The following is a 25,560-nucleotide window of genomic DNA, read 5'->3' on the forward strand; positions in this document are numbered from 1 at the left end:
AAATGAGACACAGAGGACATGTATCAATGATTAGATAAGTTTGACCAGGTTATAGTTTAATAAGATTTAAAATGACAGTATAATAAACAATTGCACTTTAAAACATTTGAAAAATTAAAAAAGTACACAACAAATACCCCACAATTATACATCTTGTAGTTTTTATACATTACTATATGAACATAGAGGTTAATCATATATAACCTTGTCAAAAGAAATGGTATTTTGTGTTTGTATAAGTTACAAAAAATTGAGACAATATACTACATAGTGGTTTATTCGGCTCTTAAAACATTTTTGCTGTTTTAAACTGGGTAGTAGTGTTTTGGGTTTATTTTTACAGATTTCCAATACTTTATCAGAAACGGCTGCAACAAAGCTAAAGCAAAGTAAAACTTCACTTCATTGGTATTTAGTGCAAATCTTTGTTAATTTAACATGAAATGTTACTGTTGCACATGTACGCTTTAGAAATGTTTCCATCAAGTACTGTACATAATACAGTTTCCATTGTTACACTAGATACCTTTATGGTTGGAAAAAAACTCTGCTTTGAAGCTTTAGCTTAGGACCATCCTTAATGAAAGCTCTATTCTATGTGCTATAAATGGATTGTATTGGAAAATTGCATCCTTATGTCATGCACAATAGCACCTGATTTTGCTATGCTTTTCAGAATATCAGTATCTTTAATCCTGATTTACTTCACCATCTCTGTATTTCTACCTGGCTCCCCCTCCCAATAAATAATTGTAAAGATGGATTTCAGGCAGTTTAGTTATTACATATCCATACTGCAGGCATAAAAACATGGAAAAAAATATAAATTTAACTTTAGGATGCACTAATTCCAGGTGCTAGCAGAGCAAAAGGAATTAGAGGGCCAATTCTTTCTTCGGACATTGAAGGCATTAAGTTGGGTGTTTTTCCCAATCATTTGAGAGCAGCATTGTCTCATTTCTGCTTAAAACATATTACTTATGTTCCTGGTAAGGGTTACTTTAGAGATTTTGGTTTTAAATATGAAACTGAGCAAAACTGGTGCTGCACATGCACTCGATCTAACACATCCATTATGTTTGTGCTACTGTAACCATGATACTAAGCCTGTTTTCTGTTGGGTGGGAAAGGCTGTACTTGCCAATGATTTTTGCTGAAATTCCTTTTTGATTCTAGGAACAGAGTGTACAACAGGTTTCATTCTGTTTCCTGTGTAGTTTAAAATGCTGTTTCTCATGCTGCTTACAGCAGTTTGTCTAAAACACTTCCATGAAGCATATGTTGTATCATTCTATAATGATGTAACTTCTTTTTATGAAAATGTCTCCCTTTATGATGTTGTAGGCTTAAAGTTTCCTTTGAGCCTTATGGTTGTAAGAAGGAGACTTTCAAATTTTTTTAAAGTCTTCCTTGTAAAACAAACTCAGTTGATTTATTTAATAGGGTGACATTTTAAAATTCAGGCCTGGAGATTTCTGTGGGATGTTGAGGATAGTGACGTTTTTATTCCATCTATGGACTTTATCCTTTTTTTGTAAGAGGGAGGGGATGGACATTTCTGTTTTAGTTATGTGAAGTAATAAAGTGTTCAACTGCCACACCAGATACCTGAGATGGGGTAAGTAAACTTATTTTTGAAGTGTTCTGGCTATATTGGTCAAAGTAGAGGAAGTTATCTGAACTGCCTGAAGTTGCATGTGGAGTAAAATCAGGAAGAATGCAGAGTTAAAACTCCTAAAAACTCTCACTGACTTACCTCTCAGTTCTCAGTTAACTTCAGTTCTGCCAGTCCTACTCCTGTGGGAACTTCCTGAGACATATTCTACAGGAATTTGCATTCGCACAGGAACAGTTTAATTCCAGTCAATTGATTTAAATTGTAATGCACAATCACTGTCTTTATGCAGCATAAATATGGCCAAACACAAACAGTGATGCACCCAAATGACTAGAAGAAACAGTGAATCCCTGACTTCTTTCTGAGAGCTTAATGACATTTGTTTAAAAATTGTGGCTTTTTAAGTAGGATTGTTTTCTTCTTAGAAGTGAGGGCATATAGATGTAGTGTATTAATCCTATGATTAAAGAAATTGCCTCAGCGTTTGGCTGGTACCATCACTTAGCATTTGCATGTGGAATAATGTATCCTGAAGCTCTTCCTTAGGGAAAAAGCTTTAAAATAGCAGGCAGAACTGAGAGTTCATACAGTTTAACATGTTTAAATAAATTATGACTTAAGAGAAGGAAACATGCATCTTTCCTTAATTTCAACAATGAAGTTCTGAAAAAATTTCTGAGATCTCAGACACAGAGATCTAAAATTCCAGAACTGAATAGCAACAGAATTTAAGAAGCGTCTGAACTCTTATTCTATTCTGGCCCTTATTATGATACCTGCTATAATTTACATCCAGTGTCTGAGCCCTCTCTAAGTTTTTGAGAGAGTCTGGCAGTTAGATTTTTGCCATGACTTTCTTTAGCTATTTGTGAAAGCAATCAATATATGACTTGAGTAGACTTTACAGTGAGCTAGAGCAAAATGGTAATCAGTTTTTAGTCCTTCCAATACATGCATTTTTCAGTTTTGTCATGTAAAAAGCAGAATAAATAAAAGAAAGCAATTAATAGTCAGCAACAGAGATGAAACTTTACAGTTTACTTTATGATCTGTGGACAGTCACTCCAGGCTTTTGCTTTCCTCTTGGCTAACGCAAGCCAGGCTGGTTCTGTTGACACTGGGTTAGCATCAGGTGTAGAGAATCTCTTGGCCACCTCCTTTGTCACTGGGGTTGTTGGAACAGAATCTGATATTTCCACTATTTTATAGGATAGGGAGAGGAAAAAAAACCAAACAACATTAGTTGAATTCTGTGCTTTGTTGCAGGATTCTAGAGATTTCACTTTTATGTGAGGATATTCTAGCACTAGATATTTATTTCTAACATTTTCAGTTAAATCTTACTGTATTAGCAAAATAATCAAGTTAGGAAGATTTCCTTTTTCAGAGGTGACTCCAAGTAATCTAGCTCACAAAAGCAGGGACAAAATTTTCAGTCCTTGTGATATCCAAAGGAAATATTTCCAATTTGCTAGTCTTCCTCTTTAAATAAATCATTTTAATTACATCTGCACCATAGCAAACAATGGGAAATAAAGCTAGAGATCTTCTTCTCTTTGGTAATGCAGCTGGTGCATGCATGTAAACCAAATGTATTCAGCAGTATTTAGATTCCCTCTTCAGAGAAGAAGGTGATCCTATAGCTTCCTGCCTCAATTAACCCTGCCCAAGAGACTGTCCTGAAAAAGAAACATGCTTTCCCCACTGGCTCTTTGCCACATTTTCTTCCAAGTAGTATAAGACAAACAGCTGTCTCCATAAGAAAATATGTTTAATAAACAAATGATTTCTAAGAAGCAACTTCACAGAGCAGAACCATGGAGGTATTGTAGAGGTCAAATGGGAAAATAAATTCTGAGACAGTGAATGCTCTCGAAGGCAACCTGAATAGAAATGAGTCCTGTCTCAAACATGTGGAGTAACTCTAAAAATCTTAGTTACAAAATAACTCCTCACTTAACCTCCCCACCTCCCTGTACACATTTTCTTTTTTAGGAGCCAATTTTTTTTTTTTTTTTTTTTTTTTTGTTAACTGTTCAGATTCCTCATTACTTTTAGTTGCATTTCATTTTGAGGTTTTAAATATGTATAAAAGCTTTAAAATTGTGTAGAAACTTTAAAATTGCATGGATACCAAAAAAAGTTCTGTCCTTCTTTTTAATGCATCTTTAATCCTATGTATTTTATCTGCAAGTAAATGAACAGTAGCAGCAGCAATTTCTGTTGATGGACACTTTGAAAAGGTAATTATTTTAAATACTGTGGTAACTTAGGCTGTTTTAAAGGTCCCACACTCTTATCAGTTCCTGTTGTACATGACACAACTGCAATTTTGAAACACACCACCTTCAAGTTGGGTGTTTTTTAATGTCCTTAGAGGAGGACTCAGCAGACTTTCATTTTAAGCATATCTTAGGCTGGTCTTCTCTCTTAAATGCTCTTCTAACTGTGGGAAGCCCAAATGGGTCTTACTACCCACAAATACTTGTATATACGTGTAGTTGCTAAAGGCTGCCTGGCTCCAGATATAGTGAGTAATCACAGGGAAATCCAGTCACTATTTCTTAAGGGCCAATAGAGTTCTGTCCTTTCACTTTAGGTATTTCAAGATTGGTAATTCTTCCTCAATTTCCTTCTGAACTGTCACGGAAGTGCAGACAGAATGACCTTGGATAATTGGGGTTTGGGCCTTTGATCTAATTTGGCATCTTCTATTGTGATGGAGTTTGATTTCTGCTAGAACTGACCATGTACAGCATAAGACCATGCTGAGTCTTTGGGGGTAGAGCTGCAATAGATCCCCTTTGAGTTTGACAAAGAGTTCATGCTGCAAAGCATGAACATTTTGGGCAATTTATGCAAGATCTCAGAATGCTTTGGGTTGGAAAGGACCTTTAAAGGTCATTCGGCCAACCCAGGGTGTTCCAAGTGAAGTTCTCAGGGACATCTGCTCTGGTGTGCAGCTGCAGTGTGAAGATCCAGCTGCTGAATCAACTGCATATAAGTAAGTGTAGGGGGTTTTCAGTTTGAGACAGTCTGCAATGCAGGAGTAGCACTGGTTTAGCCTTTAACAAATCAAGTCACCTCATTGCTTTCAATAGCTGCATTTCACTGTTCTTGGTGTAAAGTGGTACTGAACATGTACCAAATACAGCTGATACATGTATTTACTTTCAAAAATGCTTTTTACTTGCACAACTTTTAGAAAGGTTTCTTTGACACCTATCCACTCCAAGACCTTTTCCCTAAGAGTACTGTCAACTAGAGAAATATAAGAAATATATAAGTCTGTAATTCAACAGTCACCTCATGCCGCCCCAAATATTATGCCCTTTGGAGAAGTATTTATTTTAATTTGCCTGCCTTTTAAAAATGGGATAGTTTCAGCTTAACAGAAGTGACAGATAAAGCAGTAGGTTCTGGTTCCAGCCTACCATGCCAAATATTTGACTGGGAGGGAGAAGTCCTAGATTAAAAGTAACAGACTACCTTCAACTGAATTATTTTTTGCATTTTTCCAACGAGAATACTTATTTCCAATATTGGGGGGGGTGAATATTTCTCCTTGACAAACTGGGAGGTGTGAGAACACAACATGCTTCATTTCCTGCACAAATACTCTTTGTACAAGTTAAATATCATTCCCTGTCTGTGCTATCCCCCAACCCAAAGGCAAAACAGTACTGCAGTTGCAATTTACAGTAAATCAGATCCCTCTAATGTGCATTAGTCATGTTCCAAAAATACTGCTGGATATGGCTTGGGGAGACAGCCTAATTTAGTTAACTTGAACTGGGGCTATTCTAAGGAAATGCAGCAGTGCAGCCTTAATAACCTGGTAAAGACTGGTAAAAGTCTGTTAAAATTATGTATTTCCATCATAATGGTCAGCACATGAGATGGGAATAAGTTGTATTATTCTGTAGAATGCATTTGAAATTCCAGCAGTAGTATATGAGTAGTATATCACTTTCTCAAAAACATGCAATACCATTTCTGAAGTGCCTTATTCCTAGAGTGAATCTGAATCTCTCAACTGTACCTGTCACAGAAGTTGGAAGGGTGTTTGACTTTTTTAGATGCTCCCTTCTTTCTAGTCTTGACACAGCAGTCTCAATTTTCTTCTCTCCTTCTTGAGTTGTAGATTTCTGCAGTGTGCTTGTTTTGCTGCTGCTACTTTTGTTATCTGACTGATTACTTACTGCAGCCTAGAACAGAGAAGGAAAACTGCTAAGTGTGAAAGTCTGTCATGTAATGGCTACAAGTTAGAGATGACACACTTGATGCTTTCATTCATCACCTGTCCTTTCCGGCAAAGATTCACAACACTGATACTTCTAAAACCAACAGTTATTAAAGACTCTAAAAAACCCACCACACAGTTTAATTTGTCATGTTGTCATTTCAGTCAAAGCACTGAAGAGTTTGAGCCAGCCCTCCCTGCTAAATACAGCACTGAAACATAGTGTACATCTGTCAGCATCTTCACACCCACTGCTGTTTTCTTCCATCAGTTGTCTATGTCTCAGGTTATGCATGTATCCATCAGAAACTTGGTTCTCAAAACAAGCGGCAAAATGTATTTAGTTATCCACACACTCTGCCTTTTTGCCATCTTTGATACATATATAGAACATCACTGTTTTGTGCAGTGTCACTTTGGTACTGCAAGCAGAAATGCTCCCCTTACTAACAGAAAGCCATGGAGAGTAAAAAGGTATTTGGAGAACAGGAAAGAAGTGATTGAATTCAGTGCCTGCTTTAGGTCTGTGGATGTATCACGATTGTTCACTTTTGTTCATCTGCATTTTACCCAAATAGTACATGCTGCAATAAAAATAAATTCAGACTTACTAATATTCACCTATAATTGCATTTTCCAGCTGTTATTCCCTAAGCATTAAAGGTTAACATCTCACGTAAGCTCTGAAAGAGCCACATTGCACACAATTTTCCTGTTCCATCCCCTGCACAGTAGTTTTGCTTATGACTGTCATTAACTACCACCTGATATCCTCAGAGTTTACATTAAATTGCCAAACTATTGCACTGTATTTTCTCCCAGAGGTCTCAGTTTTGCAAGAGATAACTCCAGACTTTTAGAATACTTCTTACTCGCAGTCATTTTAGCTTTTATGAAGTCTTACCAAACATAAAAAAAAATACTCCCACATAACAAAGTTAGCTAACAGTAATAATTATGGTGTCAGCATTTCTAATGGGCAGGTTTCTGAAGATTGCTTACATTTTCTTTAGCCAGTTTCTCTGCTTGCTTTGCCTCTCTGGCTTGTCTTCTCTCTTCCCTCGTAGCTTGCTGCTCACGAAATCCCTTTTGCTTTTGCAGTGCTAATGTAATCCAAAGTGGTTGTGAAGTCTCCACTTTTTCCAACAATTTAGAGCCATCTACAGAGTGCCTGCTCTGAAGAACAGGCTTTTCTGAAAGAAAACATGACAAGAATTGATTGAGTAATGCACATCTCTTGTCTTGTGAAAACCCCTACAACTACCTTGTGAAAATTCTGGAGCTAAGCCCATTGAATGCCATGTCAGTCACAGACCTTTGCCGACTGCACAACAAATCCTGGAACAGATTTTATGCCTCAGGAATAAGACCGAATTAGACGCACTCACCCAGCTGTCCAAATTTATCTTTTTTTTGTGTGTGTGTGTGTGTGTGTGAAAAAGAAATAAAAAGTCAGCAGTTCCACTGAGATACTGTTTTAGAAGTGTCCTGATGCTTGAAAAATTCAGGAATGAAAAAAAATTGGGATTCCCAATGAAATGCTGAATTCCTGCCTTGGTTTTTTGAGTGTCCTTACTCTGAAAGGGTAATTTTCCCTCTTGTACAAAATACCATTTCAGGACACGGGGGCTTTCAATTCTCTTCTGAGGAGACATTATGGCTACTCTAATTGTTTCCATCACTGAAGACTGCCTCTGAAACACAGACTGCTGTGACCAGCTGTATTGCTTAAATAAAGAATTTGCTCACTATAAGGGGACCTACATCTTAATATTTTTTTAAGCTAGATAGCATTTCTTTAAAAAGAGAAGCAACAGAACGTAGATTTTAAAAATTACACCATCTGTTCTGATGACACCATTATCCATGGACCACAGAGTCCATCACCTGACTCACTAGAGGCAGAGGTAACATCTCTGCCAAGGAAAAGCACACACACACTACTGTTACCTCCTAGAAATTAATTTTCTTATGTATTTTGCACTGGTCACAATGAATTTATGGGCTTCTGAATTAAATTGTGGGCATGGGAATTCACACTCATTCAGACAACCCTAAGCACAGTGACAGTCCTCCACAAGTAATATGCCAGGTAAAAATTATAACTTAAGACCAAATGTCTTCCTCTGGACCTCCAGTATCTCATTTGGAAATGTAGATAATAGCTAAATTTGCTTTGAGAAACACATACCTTTCTTCAATGGCTCAGGCTTTTTGTCATTTTTTTCTCTCCATGGAATACTCAGAGATGGGAAAAATGACTTCTTTTCTTTGACTTCTTCCTCTTCATTTTTGTAGTCATTGGATGGTACGGGTTGGGCTGCATTTGCTTTGTCTTCTTTTCTCCAGCCACCGTCTGATTCAGCTTTAGCCACCCTTTGCCCCAGCATTTCAGATAGGTTTGATCTGTTCATTTTGGAGAGAGGAGATGATGGTGGAGTCTGGCTGGTGGGCTTTGGAGCTAAAGCAGGTTTCTGTGGGACCAGTGACTTGCATGCTGGTTTCTCATGAGCAGGTAGAACACTCTGGCCCGTGGCTGGTGGGACTACTGGTGTGCCCACAGGTGCTGAAAACTCCACCACAGTAACTGAAGACTCTTTTAAATTACCAGGGATGTTTGCTCTCCCAGTGCCAGGAGAGGTACTTTCTTGTGGCGTGAAAACAGAGGATTCTTTCTCACCTTCTGTTGAGGTAATTGGGTCAGGCACACCATCAAAACTGTCTCCTGCACTGTATCTTTTCTTTTTCTTTTGCTCTGCCTGTTGATCATAATGAAAACGTAAAGAGTAGTTTGTCCTTCTTAACTTTATCCCAAAAGGAGAAACATTTTCTTCTCCATTTGGTGGTGGTTTATCTGCTTTTTTTGTGCTGTTACTCTGCTGATTTTCCAGAGCATTGGGAAGTTCTGGCTGGGGTAATTCCTTCCCCATAGAATGTGGAAAACTTGGAACAAGGAATGATGGAAGATCTTTTGCAAATTTACAGCCTTCAGTGTTGTCTGTCACTTCCCTGTGGGTTTCCATTTTCTCTTTAGGCTTTTCAGTTAAGTTATCCTTAACAGTGGAAACCACATCCTCCTTTGAATCAGCAGATGAGCCAGTGGTTCTCCCCACAGCTACTGTTTCATTGCCTTTTGTCACATTTACATTCTCAGCGTCTGAACTGGTTTTTGAAATGTCTGAAAATTTCTGCCATGCTGGTGTTATGGAGAACTTTGCATTGGCAGAGAGGGTTTTCCTCAAGTTGCCGTGGGGAGCACCGCGTCCTCGGGGTGTCCAGTCATCACTGTGCCTGCAGGCAGTTACTCGGTCTCTCTCATTATATTTGTTGTTTTCTGCATTCTTTAGGATTCTGGAGCGGATAGAGGCCCACTCAGCCAATACAGCCTGGTTGTTCAATGCCTCTTGTGCGTGTTTCATTTTACTGCTGCTGGGTTTGGGATCCTGTTTTTTTCTCTCGGACTTCTCCGGAGAGGGAATATCCACATTTTTCCTCTCTTCTGTTAAGCCAAGTAATGATTTGCAAGCCGTGTCCTTAATCTGGTTCAAGTTCACTGCTGTGCCACACAGCTGTGCTCCAGTAACCAAAATAGCTGTGTGGGGTACACACACAGATGATGGGAGGGAATGAGAGCCCTTACTGGTAGTGTGCACCCGGCAGTCTTTGACAGATGGAGAAGAGAGTCCTGCTCCTTTGATGGGCATGACAGGACTCAGATTTACTTTCTGAAATATGATCTGTTTGTCTCCAGAAGACACTTGAAATGTGAAGGGTCTGGATGACATTTGTCTTTCATCTACCTCTTGCCACCGAAGCTCTTCCCCTATGCGTTTTTGCTCCTGAGCCTCAACTTCTTTTTTCAGTTTCTGGGCTAGTATTTCTTCTGCTGTTTTAGTCCCCTTTTCTGGCTGTTTGACTTTTTGGAAACTTGATCCTTCTTGGAACTTCTCCTCTGCTGGATGCCTAGCAGCCCCTCCAGCAGAACACAACTGATCTTTTTCCTGTGGCTGTTCCAAGGATTTTTCTTGTTTTGGCTGAAGATTTTGTCCTTCTGTGTCTACCTTCTGCTCATGTCCATTTTGTTCCTTTTGCTGCTTCAGTTCATCTTGTAGTACACAGTCTGAACTTTCCATGTGCATTTGTTTTGTGAGTTTGTGTTTCCTCTGCTCTTCCCGTTTCTTTTTCTTATCTGTCACTTGCTGGGATTGTTCCTTCTCTGTCTTTTCTTTCTCCTTCAAATGCTGTCGTTGTTCCTCCTGTTTCTTTTCTTGTTTGAGGCTCTCAGGCTCTTTCTCCCGCTTTAGTTTTATTTCAACTTCTTCAAACTCTTTCTCTTCTAGTTCTTGTTGCTGTATTTCTTCCTTATTTTCTTTCTTGAGCTCTGTTTGTTCCTCCAGCCAGTTTCTTTCTTCTTCCTTTTGACTGTCTTTTTCAGTCCTATGTTGCTTTAATTCTTTCGGTTCTAGCCTCTTTTGCTCCTCCAACTCTTGTCTCTCTTTCTCCTCCAGATCCTTGTGCTTCTGCTCTTCCCATTCCTGATGCTTCTCCCCCTCCAATTCCTGACGTCTCTGCTCTTCCTGTTCCAGGTGCTTCCGCTCCTCTAGCTCTCGTCTCTGTTGCTCCCTCTGTTCCTGGTTCTTCTCTTCCTCCTGCTTTAGTCTCTGCTGTTCCTCCCTTTGCTGGTGTCGCTGCCCATCCAGCTCTCGTCTCTGATGCTCTTCTTGTTCCTTGAGCTTTTGTACTTCCAGCTCTTGTCTCTGTTCCTCCTGTTCCTTGAGCTTCTGCTCCTCCAACTCTTGTCTCTGTTGTTCCTCCTGTTCCTTGAGCTTCTGCTCCTCCAGCTCTTGTCTCTGTTGTTCCTGCCGTTCCTTGAGCTTCTGCTCCTCCAACTCTCGTCTCTGTTGTTCCTCCTGTTCCTTGAGCTTCTGCACCTCCAGTTCTTGTCTCTGTTCCTCCGGTTCCTTGAGCTTCTGCTCGTCCAACTCTTGTCTCTGTTGTTCCTCCTGTTCCTTGAGCTTCTGCACCTCCAGCTCTTGTCTCTGTTCCTGCTGTTCCTTGAGCTTCTGCTCCTCCAACTCTCGTCTCTGTTGTTCCTCTGCTTCCCAGTGCCTCTTCTTCTCAAGGTTTTGTCTTTGCTGTTCCTCCAACTCCTTCTGCATCTGCTCCTCCAGCTCTTGCTTTTTTTCAGCCTTCATCAGTCTTCTTTCATCTTTATGGCATGTTTGCTCTTCTATTTTCAATGTCTCTTCATCAAGAAGGTGTTGCCTCCTGTCTTCTTCACAGCGTTCTTTTTCCTGTTCTTTTCTCATCTCCTCAAGTTCTTGGCATCTTTTTTCTTCCATTTCTCTTTGTTCTTCCATTTCTACAATCTGTCTTATCCTTTCAGCTTCAAGGATACCCCAGTGATCTTCAATTCTTTTTTCCTCTGCCAGCTGAAGCTGCTTCTGCTCATCTCTGTCCTGGATTAGCTTGTCTGCTGTGAAGCGTCCATTATAACCTGGGTATATGTCCTCATACAGCTGAGTTTCTAGGTCCTCTGGCTCAAATTCTGTTATTGTTAAACTTTGTGATCCCTAAAATTGGAGACAAATTTGTAGTTACTGAACATTGCCTGTTGGCTTGTTATCCTTCACAGTGAACCAAGAGTTGCAAATGCAAAAAAACCAATTTAAGCAGTAATTTAGATGAGCCAACATACCCCACCCCAAGTCATGGGTTACATCATCACAGATCCCATGTTTCTCCCCTATTCAGATGATAGCCTTTAAAAGAAAGAAAACACCCCAAGAGTGATAGCAGTATAACACCAAATATTGAATCTCCATTTGGTGTACATTGAGACCTGCCATTTCAAATTTGCAGAAGCCCAAGGAACAGAGCATGAGTTTCATATGCCCATTCTTCTTCTGCTACTTAGAACTCCATCCTTTAAGCCTGAAATAATTAATGCCTGCTTAGGGGCATTGTTTTGCCAGTTCTTTAATTTCAAATTTGATACTTGCAGAGACAGAGCTGTTGCCTGCAGAGAAAAGCACTGCAATGCTAGCCAGGAAAGAACACTCCTCAGGGAAACACAATTTGCTTTCTTTTCACAAATCCTGAGCCAGGATATCTTCCTCATTAGCTGTGCTGAGACTCCAGCGCTATTGTAGGAACCGTGGGAACATATATAGATAGCACAGCCCAGGAATACTGCTCTGTTCTGTACCTGAAGAGTGCTTCCCTTTAGGAAAACAGCTCAGCTAGTGTCCTGTCCAGCTATCATTTTTTGAGCCATCCTTTGGCTACAGTTAACCACTGTATAAACAAGAGGTTTAAATTTAATTTCTTCATTACAGAAGTGATAAATGCAAGTAGAGTGATGCAGAAGAAAGGGAAGCAGCCTCTCCTGAGCCCTGTGCAGTTGAATACTCTTGTCCCATTTACAAGAACGAATAAGATGTCAGGATAAAAATCAAAAGAGATGTGCAGTAAGTGTACCAAGCTACAACTTTATATTTCTGTCTATAGCTGTTGTAAGAGCTACATTTCTTAAGTCTTATTCCTTCTTATAAGATATTACCCCTGTCAGAATCCATGCCTAATTTAGAGAATCTGATGTTTTTTCCCAACCAAATTTTGCGCCATCTGAATGCCTATATCAGAGCAGCATTAACAGCATTAACAGCAGCACATATCTTCAGGCCTCTATGACCTCAAGTTTTTACTAGAAAAACTAGAATCAGAAAACTCTCCTAATGTAAAATCCTAGTGGAAGAATTTCAGGATTAAGTAGTAGTTGTATCAACAGGCAATTTGAAAACTTCTTTTCATTTTCTCTCCAGCTAAGGTACCAGGTAATTAACAGTGTAAACCGGATGCTAAGTCCTCTGCCTATAGATCCTGGTACACTCATTTATGGTTATTTTGTACCCAGTTTCAAAAGCAAACTCTCTCCACTGACTGTTTGGCCAGTCATTTAATACCTTTGTCAATCTCTTGTGCTGTCTTGACATCCTCTGCTTTTTTGGCTTCACTGACAGTTTGTGCTTAGCTGCACTGTTGTCTAGACGAGCAAGAGCCTGTGGAACTGAATCCAAATTGATTGTTTCGATTGTGCCAGAACAGGAAAACTGTCTTTTTGGCCGAGCTGACTTCATTGGAGTGACCTGTTTGTATCACAAACACAAGAAACCATTATTAAGCTGTTTGTCAAATAAATAAATAAATAAATAAATAAATAAATTACACACACACACAAACACACACACACACACACACACACATACACACATCTTTGCAGGTTTGAATTCAAAGGCATTATTAGCAGAAAAAAATTAGAAACCTTGGCTTTCCCTTATACAAATTACAAACTTTGGACATGAAATTTGCAGTTCTAGTTTCCCATTTTCAGTACTACAAATTTTTATAGTTTTCACATAAAAATTACTTAGACCATTCTCCTGAAGTTTATTCACAGTTTACTCTGAACTTGTTGGGAATGGGAAAGGCACAGGCAGGGTTTTAAGCAACATCAAACACTGGGACATTTTAAAGTTTGCTTACTGAGAAAAAAGATCTACATCTTTAAATAATTTAGATTATACACTTTAGGCAGAAGCAAATCAGATTGACTTATCTAAGCTTCATAACAGAACAGCTACAGAGTTGTACTCTCTGCATGGGAGATGACTGCAGCATTGGATCTCTGACTGGCACAGTGCCTGTGGAAAACCTTCCCTCCAGAGTCATGTGGAATTGTCCAAGACAGCTCCAAACAGCAAAATACTAAAGTAAGACAACACTGGCTTTGGAGGGGGCTTTATTTTTGTGCCCTTCAAAAAACTTGGGTTCAGAAAGTGCAAATACAAGCAAAGGGATTCAGTGAGACTCTTTTTGTGAATAAATAGTGGAACTGTATGTCTAGGCATGTAAGAATGAGCCTGTCATCTGTCTCTTCCATAAGTCATTAAGCTATCACCCCAAGACTTGCAGAAATTTGGCATAACACAAATGGAAAAAGAAGACAGAGAAAAAAAAAGGGGGGAAAACATCTTCTGTAAGGAAAGAAATCACATACATTGTTTTCAAGACAGCTCTGTAATCTTCTGAGGTTAAACATATGCTAATCAGGGAACCAATTACTTAAAAGCTGAGGGAACATTTTGCATATGCTTATTGAATTACATGCAGGCATAACAAAGTATTAAAAGTACTTATGAAAATTATGACTCTGTGATTAATACATCAAATAGAGGAATGCTGCAAGACTGGCAGAGACTGGGTTCTGCTGTTTCCTGCAATCAGCTCTTAAGATTTCTCACTCTTAGTTACTGCTAGCTCCAAAACTGCACAGCATTCACAAAATATTGGATGATCAGTCAAACAAGGTATGAAAACAGAAACTGTCAGGCTTCTAATACCTAAAATTAGAATGCAACTCAGTGCAAACCAAGTATGAAAGTTTTTTTACCTTTTCTTCCATTTCATATCCTGTTCCAAGAAAATTCATTTTTCTCAAGAAATCTGGAGTGTCAGTGGACTAGAAAAGATTACCACAAACAAGTATTAAAATGGAAAAGATCAATTAATTATGATTCAAAGGACTTGTGAAGTCGTGTATGTTAGGATAGGATTTTTCCCTCTTTCCTATCTCTTTAGGTCTGATGGATAAGTAATTCTTGGATAAGTAATGCTCTGAGCTTGTCTTCACTGCTCCTTGAATCACTGCTGTCTATACAGCACTACAAAAGGCAAAACACTCAGGCTTCCTTAACAAGATAATCAGTTTCCAAAACAAAAGAAAGAGCACAGCCTTGTAGGATTTTGATCAGGTCTTAATGATTTTATTTTCTCCCGACTTACGTATAAGGAAAAAAGATACTAGCCTGTTCAGGCATTACCTGTGCTGCAAGGAGTTTCAACTCCATGCTCTTGATGACTCTTTTTAGAGAGCCAAGAGTCCCCCAGAGCCATGGAAGCCTGGAGAACTAGGACTCTTTAGCTACTGTCCCTCTCCAAGCCATCATGGTGAGGAATTCTCAAGGCACAGGGCTTGAAGCAGCATTCATCACACCCAGAAATACTGGTTTTAATCATTCTATCACAGTATTACTTCACAACCTAATGTGTGTTGGGATCCCATGATCCCAACCATATGATTGCTAATATCAAGGCTAAAAGCTCAGCTTCATAACTACAGGTTAAATTGAACCCAGAACTCTTGCCACCAGTCCACGTTGCTCAGTTGGGAATATCAGAAGTCACAGAGCACCAGAGGAAACCTGCACAAAGTAGAGCAGATCTATGTGGTCCTGGTCATCAATTTTTTACAGAAGCCACCACATCCCCCAAGACCTAAGTAGATACACATGCCAAGGAGTTACGAGGCCAGCAGATGAGGCAAGAGTAGAAACCAGGGAAGCTGTCATGCACGAGAATTCTCTGATAACACAGGTAATTAGTAGTGTGCAGAAACAAAAGGAAAGTACTGAATGCTCTGGCTGACACTATCTATGGATAATTGGTTTGTTTATGTCTACAACTGCCTCTGAGTAGAGATAGATGCTCCTTCGGTATTTGGAAAAAGAATTGTGGGAAGGGGTGTTAATTTTGTTTTCAAAACATAGTATTTTAAAGAGTAGCTGCTAAGAACTGAATTTCTCCCTCTGTGTTACACAAAATATACTCTAGCGGGTTTTTAGTGCTTGAATTATTGTATCCTTTGAGCAGGAAGTCAGCAGGTGACACTAGGGTCTCCTGCAGGATCCAGGAAGAAGGCAGTCTGCAGAGAATCTGCTCAAACATAGACTCTTCTAGCAGCAGGGCAGAGACAGTGCATTGCCAAAGCCTGTCCACAGTCCCACTAAACACTCTGAGACCCAGGGGATGCTCTTGATTCACCTTACCTGATCACACCAGAAGGAATACTTGTTAGGCAAAAATAATATACTTTAATTTGGTTTAATTTTTATCTTTCCAGATCTCCACGGGAGAGGTGTGAGTGTGCAGGTCCTACCCAAATGCCCGACTCCCTGGCAGATTGAGCCACAACCATGAAAGAAAGTGGTCACAGAGGAGCTATGCTGTCCCTTAAAGACTGATGAAGAATTTGGGCCAGCTCAGCCATAAATGCCCCTTCAGTGTGTTTGGCTGAACACAGGCATGGATTGCACAGGACTCTCACTGCCTCAGCCTTTCACAGAGCCAGCACTAGTGAGGGTGAACATGAGTGCAGGCTCATGCCCTGGTGCCCCAGGATCCTAAAGGCCATGGGTACGTTCTGGGTGCTGGATCCTTCCCCAAGGGTTCCCAGGCACAAAGCCAGCCTCCTGGCATGGAAGGTTGCCACTGTACTCCCTTCTGCCATTACAGCAACACACTCAGCCAGTCTTGCCTTAGAGGCTTTCCAGAGACCTCTCCTCACTCACCATGTGAAAAAGACCCTCCTGGACACCTAAAGGCCCACAGCATCAAAATCTCCATGAATAATTTGAACAATTATTTTAATTATATTGGAAGTTTTATTTTAGGAAGCATTCAGAATGCTTCTCCCCCTTCTTAACCTTTGGCTCCCATCCTTGAGAAATATGTGTACTTACTCTAAGACCTAGGATTTTACAGGCTTAGGCTTCACTCACCTCTCATTTTGAAATAATTGTCCTTTTTGGTATTTGATGCTGTGAGCAACTATCCTTGCTGGGAAGTCCATATTTTAAAATGTTTTCTGTATTAGAAAAAATTCCTGTATTCTAGCAACACTGGAAGTAATGTCTGCACTGCTGGAAGCCCAGAGCAAACACTCAAACCAGTAATTCTGTGTGACCTGGCTCAGGATGCCAGGAGCACGCTTCCCACCAGGCCAAGAAGCACCAGCTGAGAGATCCCTCCCATGTAAAACAGCCCACTGAGCTCTGCTATGCCTGGCTGGAAACATCTGCTACGCCTCACTGGAAACATCTGCTACACCTCGGTGAACTTCGCTGCTTTAGCGCTGCTCCAGTGCCACGGACACGTCAATGTGAAGTGCTTACTTTATTACTGCAGTCTGAGATCACCGTGTCCTGCTGGCTCTCAGTCTCCATGGGGCTGCTGAGCAATGCATCATCTTCTGTACTGGCATTTGCTTCCCCCATCGTCCTTGCAGAAATTGTCATTTGTGGAGGCTGCCGAAATTTTATATTTTTGGCCAACTGTTGCTGAAAAACAAGAAAAATAAAACAAACCAAACAGGTATTTATATTACAAGCAAAACAAGTCAAGTCCAGCAAGTGCCCCTTCTCTGCCTGAAAGCTGCACAGACATATTCTGGGCAACTTCTGACTCTGGACAAAAAAACCCAAAAACATCCTGAGGCTCGCATTGTTGCAACATGGTGGGCAGGCACTCTTTCTTCTTTCTCCCCACAAGGTGACTAAAGTGAAGAATTTACTGCATGATTTCTGATTTTGGATGATCAGTTCAAGTTCTTGACAATGTTGGCAACATTTTGAAAATTTACTATGAGTTTTTAAACTCTCAACCTTTTTTTTTAAATCTATGTTCTAGGTTAAACTTTGTTTATAAAAGCTAATTATGAAGCCTTATTGTTGTGAAGCTTCAGCTTATAAGAAAAGTGTACACTGAGAAATTAAACTACCCCAAAAGGCAAACTTTTTCTTTTCTAGCCCTCAAACCCTGCATCTCATGCATTTATATTTCTAAAAGGTATCCTTATTGTAATGTTTAAACATGAGTTTCAAATGTTAAATTTGGCACAACCCTGCCTTAGAGAGGCAAATTCTCAAAGGAGGGGAAACCCAGGTCTTTTAAATGCCTGATCTCATAGGAAGAATATACAAACTCATGTCTGCTCATGCTCATGAGCGCTGCCATTCACTGCTGTTGCACGAAGAAGTTTAGGCAGGGGACATGCAAGAGATGGATGGATGGATGGATGGATGGATAAAAAAGCTTTCCCACCATTTATCTTCCATGATGAGGCAATCTTCTGTCAAGGGTTATAAGGAAGTACTCTTGAATTACATCAAGCATAAGATTAATAAAATAAGAAGTGTGTACTAAGTGTCTTCTAGCAGGGTGAGTTAAAGAAATTGCAGCCCTGGGTACTGCAAAGACATGTACCATACAGACTTTGAATGTGAACTTCTTGCAAAAGAGAGAATAAATTCTCTAGAAAGAGCAAATGGAACAAAGAACATTTATGAATACATATTGAATAAATATTTCAGGGAGTCAGTCTCAATTAGGAAGGAAGGGACCATGGAGTTATTTTCCTGCTTTGCTGTTTTTCAAGGACAGGAAATTCTCCAAAGGGGATCTTCCATTTTTGTCTTGTGATACTATGAACAAGTAATTCAACTGTGCAGCTTCTGTTAAATGGAAATGTCAGGTACTTACACAGAACCCTAAGAGAAGTTTGCTGCTGAGAGCTGTGGAAGATTGGAGTAGATAGTAGGTAAAACAAGGATTTTTTTTTTTTCCTTATAGCATAGAATCAGTAGCACGGTGCACACTTGAGGAGTTGTTAAGGAAAGATATCTTCTAAAGGAATTCAGGTCAGATGAGTCTTTCTTGCCATAGTTCCCAGTGGGCTAGAGTCTTATATCAAGTTAATCCATATTATCCAAAAAACATTGACAGTTCTCTGTATTGAGCCATTTAAAAAAAATTACATGCAGAAACTCTTCATAATCAGGTTATTAAACTAGAATAGCTTTTCTCAGTCTCCTCACTGAGTCAGTAATTTATGTCCATTTGAATTTTGGCAGAAAGTAGTGAAATTTGAATCCTAAAGCATTTTGGCATAGTGGGCAGTTCTGAATGGCAAACTTTTATTCCCACCTGGATTATTGGCATAATCTAAAGGCAAGGGTTTCACCAAGTCCTTGCAGGCTTTTGTGTTAGCGGTGCAGCTCTCTGACTTGAAATCTCACATGCTTCCATTGTGTACATGGGAGCTGGAAAGGGCAAAATGATCTGTATGAGATCATGTGAGGCCCTTAATTCTGCTCTACTCCTGCAGGCCTTCTAAATATTGGAATCAGAATAAAATTATTTCAGAAAAAAAAATCTTAATTTGGTAATGTGTTTTCTAAGTTGAGATTGCTCTTTTCTTCTTCCTAAAGTCACATTCCTAGACAAATAACTCTCCTGGGCAGAAAACTGGAACTATCAGTATTGCTGAGCAAACATCTAGGAAACTAAGGATCTGTGCATCTGTTCATGGTGGGAACATGCACACATTAACATATTGCTTGCAGTGTGTTTTGGATGAAGGGATGGTGTGTTACCCTTTTGATCTTCTGACAAGTTCTTAATGCGAGTGTGTGCGCAGTGCTTGGTGGGAGTTTGGTGATGGAGCTGTTGTGGAGAAAGGTCCATGCTTGAAAAAGAATGGGCTTTTTAATTGCCATCAAGGGTGCCTGAGGGCTCTGCAGTAGCAGTGTGTTTTTCTGTATATAAAAGTTTTAAATGTTATTTTCCTGATACTTCCAAGAAATTTACTATCCTCAATATTAATGGACTGTACACAGTCGTGACTGTGTTTTGGTTTTGGGGTTTTTTTTAATTGTTTCAAAGCTTTAAAAGTGTGTTTGCTCAGACTGGCATAAATTAGTTTGAAGATTGAGGAATAAACTTTAGTAACCCTCACCCTTCCAGAACAGAAGGTGCTTCTCTGTATTATTTATTTATTGGCCTTTTTAATCTTGATTTGTCTTAAAAAACATAAAAGCTCCACTAGCAGCTCTCCACTGGCCAGTTTCTTTTGGTGCATTCTAATCTCTAAAGCTGACACTAAATACCAAATGAGCGAATGTCAAAATCTCAAATAGCTCATTGCAACTACTGAGCAAATTTATTCTTTTTAGAGAGTAATGCTAAACCTGCTTCTTGATCTTTTTTAGAATGTGCTTATAATGTAATGCAATGCAATTACCCTCTCAGAAAAATTCCACACTGACGCATTTTCTACCTGGTTGATCATAAAAATTCTAAAAATGCTTCATCCGTGAAAGAAAATAAAACCCCACAAATTTTACTTGGGAGAACACTCAAATAGTCTCACCCAGAGATGGAGATACACCAGTTTAAGATGGAAGAGCTTTGAGAAGAGGCCATAATCCCTGAAAAGGAGCATCTGCTTTACATTTCTTGAACGTTTCAGTTAGACATATATTTCTGAACACATAACTATAAATCCTCTGTAGTTAAGAATTCCCTGTGCTGACAGTTTGTGGATGATTGTTGCCTAAGGAGGATTATTTGCAATGCCAGTCATTAGAAGTTGCAGGCATTGCATTTTGTTCTTCTGCCATTGCACAGTTGTGACTAAACAGCCTTTTGAAAATCTCCACAGATGCATACTGGGCTCAGTCAAAGGACCTTGGTCTCACTTGGTTTGTTCAAGAAGACTTGTAATTTAGCAGCCAGAAACCACCATCTTGCTCTGAAATCTGTCACCCAGAAGCAGAAATAAACAGATGAACTTTCTGTGCCTGCACCTCCCACTTCCAGCCTTATTAATTCCAGTGGGCATTCCTGGTCCTTCACTTTGCAGCCAGGGGACAAACATTTCCACAGCACTCACAAACCCTCTCAGCTCCAAACCAGCTCAGCTACCACACACTGCAGGGGAGCTTTAGGACAATATCCAAGCCAAGTTTACCTCATCCACTTTTTTTTTTTTTCTCTCCTGGAAGATTCATGAGGTTTCTTTAAGATAGACAGTTTTTCTATTCACACACAACCTGGGTGGCTGTCAGTGTGATAGTGAGGTAAAGGGCAGGTCTGCACATCTAATACAGGCAAATCAATACCAGGAATTTAGGAAAAAATTATAAGTTTGTACTCATCCAATTTTTAAAATCTTTCTTGGTAACTGGACCATGACACAGGCCCACTTCTATTTAATGCAAAATAATTTGCTAAAATGTGATACTACTTAACAGACACCAGCTTCCCATTAATAACTTAAGGAATAAAGCTCCTAAGTAAAATTGTTCTTCGTTGTCTGGCACCTGCAGCTGATAAAAAAAAGCCCAGACTTTCAAAGCACTCTTTGCATTTGCATAGGAAATGCCACAGAACAAGTTTTCCATATTAATTGGCAAAGAGCCCAGATCAGGCTGTACATCTCCTCTCTCACTGCCATTTGTCTCTTCTTCTGTGTACATGCCTACTTGCATGTCTGCTGGATTCAGGCCCCTGAAACCACACCATTCTTAGGGCTTCACGCCTGGACTGAATCCAGAACTGGATCTGCAGAGCTGCTTACTCTCTTCAGTTAAAAATCATTAAAACAGAGTGTACTATTTCAGCTGATTCCATTCAAACAAGGCTTACAAGAAATGCTGGTCATATTTCCCCTTCAACTCAAACATCTATTCTTCATATCTGCTTGCAATGCCTAAATATAATGAAACTTAATTGAAATCATGTTTTCTAATTATATGTGAATGGAAAATAATGACTTAATTAACATTTGTCCTAAAAAGAGGCACGCTGTCGAAATTCCACTTGGTCCTGTACAGTCTCTCAGAATAACCCAAAAATCAAATGCCTTGGGAATACATGAGAACAGGGTGAGCCTATACCGACCCCATACTTGTAAATGCTCCAATGATTTGTGGCATTTGAGGAATTTTTGTACAGTCCAACTCTGCTTAAAGAAATAGTTATTTTGGTTTGGAAGTGTTACTGGTTTCAACTGTTGCTCATGTGCTCTCATGCTGTGAAAGACAGAATAATTGTTCTCTATTCATTTTATCAATTCCACTCATGATTTCAGGCATTTCTATTATATTCTCTCTTATAATTTCTTTTCTAGGCTCAGAAGAGAGTTCACTTAATTAATGGTGAAGTATAGAAGCGAGTCCACTGCTTAATCCAAACTGGAACACCTGCAGCATATCTAGACAAATTAAATACCCCACATAAGCTTTTTTTTAATCAAGGAGAAAATAAACTTCATGTGAAAAGTTATATTGGTATAGCTTTAGAAAATAATCCAGGTATAAAATTAACATGGAAACCTACAGAAAATTAGGAAAATAACAAGAATTAGCACAGACGTTTTGGATAAACGATGCAGGGAGGAAATTATTTCACTCTCCATTGCTGGAGCAGCATGTGGTTAGGGGCATTACAGTTGTAGAAACTTTTTGGGAGAGTCCAAAATAGAAGGACAGTGAAGGAGCAAACTGTAAACAGACTTCTAGAGATGTGCATGTGCAACAAATCCAGACACGAATGAGGATTTTGGTGTGCAGTGGCAATGGATCACTTACACATGCTCATGTGTAAAGAGAAGATTTTCTGGAGAGGCTTGAAGATACAGCATCTGTGGCATTTGTCACATCAGTCTCTCCTAAAGCAAAGCAGATGCAAGGAAGGAAAATTTTAATTCCTTGGAAAGGAAGCTCATTTTCAGGGATTACTATGATCATAGGAAAAAGAAGGTCTGCCCAAGAAATGATAGAATGATTTAGAAAAAAAAGATAAATTCAGTTTATAAAGCAAGAAGAATTTTCAAATATGAGGAAAACAGTTTGGCTGCAGTGGCACTAGCAAATATTGGCAACAAAGCAATTAATTGTAAGAAATACAAAGCTTGGCGATCATGAAGTGAAAATTCACTCCCAATTCTGAAAAATTCAGACCATCATGGTAAAAGATAATAGTTTTGAGGTTTGAAAAACGGTTTTGTAGCTTTGTTGAGATCTGGGCAATAAGAAACAGAAGATACCTTGGGAGAGGCTGGTACAATACAGATGTGCAATGCACAGTGAGGAAAGCACTAGCTTGGTATTAGCTAAGATATGCTAATGGCTAAAAGAAATGTAATCCAAAACTGTACAGTCATAAGGTCTGACAAGGAGAAAATTATACAGGTCATTCAGCATTACAAAATCAGGGAAATATGAATTTTAAAAATATTCCTTTTGTATTTGACTGAGAAGTTTGGATTCACAAATAATGTTTTCTCATAATTCATATCTGTATAATAAATAGGTGCTTTACAGCTTTACAGAGCAGAGAGGGTTTATTTTAAACTACATGGCCACATGAAACAAAAAGGATGCAACCCAGTAGATCCTAGAGGCCATAAGCCATATGTCACAGTCAATCTTTAATATTTCTTGCAGCTGATTGCTGCAGCTGCACAGATGTCAGATGACCCAAGATAATTTCAGTGAAGGCAAGCAGTGGAGAAGAAAGGGCCACACCATGGCATCATCACAGTAAGTGGGAAAGAATAGTGTAGACGCCTCAGGAAACCAATGTTTTAAAGAAGCTTCCATTTTGCTTGCTGAAGTTTTAAAGAAAATGTGAAATAAAAACTCTCTTCTGTTCATTTGTTGACCATTTCTGTCAAATATCAGAGGTAAGAAGAAGAGTTACAGCTACAAAATGTCAGGGAATTGTTTTAAGACTTTGATGGGAGGAGAAAACCAACAGAGTAACCTCTGGAATGGAAGGATGTAAAATGAATCTCCAAAAGCTGGGTTGTGGTGTTTTTTCTGACACTGCTAGATTTACAGTTTAAACATTCCTTGTGTCTCATTCACAGCCCTGTAAGACAAGTAAAGCCACAGATCCCCAGAAACCAAAGCAGTTCAACACTAAGAGTACCAGTACCTGTGTACCACCTCTTGTGGGAGCAGGTTCAGGCTGGCTTTCTACCCCGGATCTTAAAAATTAGGTAATGATAAATCTCAGCAGTTCCAAAGAACAAGGAAAAGTCTGCTTTTACAACACCAAATGGCTTCAGCCAATGCAAAATAACTTCAGGATACGAAAGGGCTGCTGGAGGTTTATGAGAGGTCAGGCTTTTCTCAGCCTGAGTTCTAGCACATAGTTAAACCTTTGAACATGACCAAATCCATTTACAGAAAGCATGATAAGATGAATACTGCCAATCTGAAAATCAATAAAACCAAATGAGAGCAATTCCAGAAAGAACTAATTTACCTTTCATGCATAATTAGAAAGAGAATTCCCACAATAAAGCAGCTGAACCAGTGCACGGGCTGGCCCGCTGCCCAGATTGCTATGGAGTTTGCACCATTACACAACATTTTTTGTGGGTTCATCAACACTCTGAAGTTAGCAGAAATGAAAGACAAGAAGGAAGAAACACTTTGGTGATCCCCAGAATGAGATCCAGCACCATCAGTATCAAATGGCTTGCATTGCTATTCTGATTTCAAAACCCTTTTCACCATGCTGTCTCTCAGGTTTGTAAGCGTGGGGACTTTTCCAAAAAAAGATTTAAGTTTTCCAGGTACACTTTCTGTACTACTTCTAAAAAAACAAAAAAATCCTGAAAAGGGTTAAAATCTTCAGAGCTTTTGATCTCCATCTAGAATGCAGTAAGTTTAGAGTCAGCAATGGGCATGGAATCCTGGCAACAATTCTTTACTGCAGACTACCTGCCAGGTAAATGGAAATTGGAAGTGCTGTGCTTCCAGCCTGACATGCAAGCCTGGCAAAGCCACAGTGATGCTGGAAGCTGGCCACAGAATTGCCTTAAGGAGTAGAGAGAGAACTGCCTCCTCTCAATCCACTGCTTTAAGAAATACAGAGATTCCCAGCTGGAGTTAGCTTGCAGAAAGTTTTCAAAGTAGATAGAAGCTTCCTGTATCAGAAGACAGAGCATAAACCTTTTCTGTGACTGCCAAATCACAGAGCAAACACTGGCTCAGGGAATAGCAGGGGAAAAAAAGGATGGGGTATGTAGTGCATAAAACCTTCAAACAGGAATGACAGTCCAAATAACTCATCTGACCTGGCAATCAACTCTAAGGGCAATTTAAAATGTGCAATGGGATTTTGGCATGAATTTTTCCTAAAACTCAGGGAGCAGTTGCAGAAATCATGGCTAGAGAAATGGGAAAAGTTACAGGGTGGGCAGCAACTTTTGAAGATACAAGAAGTGGTCCCCGGGCTTATTACAGGGAGGCTTTCCAAAAAAATGGGTTAGAAAAAAAAATCAATGGACATTTAGATGAATGTATGACTGGTCTGTGTGAACATGTAAATGCTGAAAAATGTCATTTGCATTCCTTATGCATTCCTTTTCTGAATGAATAAGTGGCTCTCATCACCATCATCAGAGTTGAAAAATGAATCTGGTATGTTGCAGGCTGGGTTACAGCCACACTAAAATGACAAAAATGAACTACCATCATTCAGTTTTAAATAAAAAGGCAAGCACATTTTTTACATCAAGCAGCTGAAACAATATTGTCCCTTAAAATACATGCAATTAACCACACTAAAAAAAGGCTTATGCAAAGTTCACATGAACAAGAGAGTACCACTGGCTATTTATTTTGCGACTTTCAGGGGTGACATTTTGCTCTAGTTTTCTTGATTTAGTATTTGCTTAGTGAACCCGGTTTTTACCAACTGCATTAACTATACTTTTTCTCAGGTGGCTTAGTTTAGCAAAGGCACTAACTTCCATTGAGAATTTTAAGCTGAGTTTTGATATGAGAGAAAACAACTCTGGAAGTGAAAAGTTATTCAGAGAAAAGCTAGTATATGGAGGCCAAGAAAACAAATCCAACAGTAAGGCAGGGCACAGCTCCCTGAAAGAGTTGGTGGGCTTTGCAGGACACTGCAGGACAGGCCCACATACCTCTGGTCTTTACCTGGAGTCAGCAGTCATTTGAAATAAAATGGTTTCCAGCCTGGAAAATAGCATGCACCGAAT

General features: G+C 39.4%; 1 protein-coding gene across 5 annotated transcripts in view; it reads right to left on the minus strand.

Moving 5' to 3' along the window:
- Nucleotides 1-35: 35 nt before the first annotated feature.
- Nucleotides 36-25,560, minus strand: part of CRACD (capping protein inhibiting regulator of actin dynamics) — a 69,160-nt gene continuing 43,635 nt past the window's right edge. For 3 of the 5 annotated variants that reach the window (XM_059844785.1, XM_059844788.1, XM_059844784.1), the window contains exons 3-9: nt 16,874-17,038; nt 14,314-14,382; nt 12,827-13,009; nt 8,053-11,434; nt 6,864-7,054; nt 5,661-5,826; nt 36-2,816 (exon numbers count right to left, since the gene is read on the minus strand). In XM_059844785.1, coding sequence (XP_059700768.1) covers nt 2,656-2,816; nt 5,661-5,826; nt 6,864-7,054; nt 8,053-11,434; nt 12,827-13,009; nt 14,314-14,382; nt 16,874-17,038 — 4,317 coding nt within the window. In that variant the 3' untranslated portion in view covers nt 36-2,655. The remainder of the gene's footprint in view (nt 2,817-5,660; nt 5,827-6,863; nt 7,055-8,052; nt 11,435-12,826; nt 13,010-14,313; nt 14,383-16,873; nt 17,039-25,560) is intronic. The other 2 variants (XM_059844787.1, XM_059844786.1) reach the window with 2 other exon arrangements.

The sequence above is a fragment of the Haemorhous mexicanus genome, chromosome 4 (assembly GCF_027477595.1).
Source record: "Haemorhous mexicanus isolate bHaeMex1 chromosome 4, bHaeMex1.pri, whole genome shotgun sequence".
NCBI classification, from domain to species: Eukaryota; Metazoa; Chordata; class Aves; order Passeriformes; family Fringillidae; genus Haemorhous; species Haemorhous mexicanus.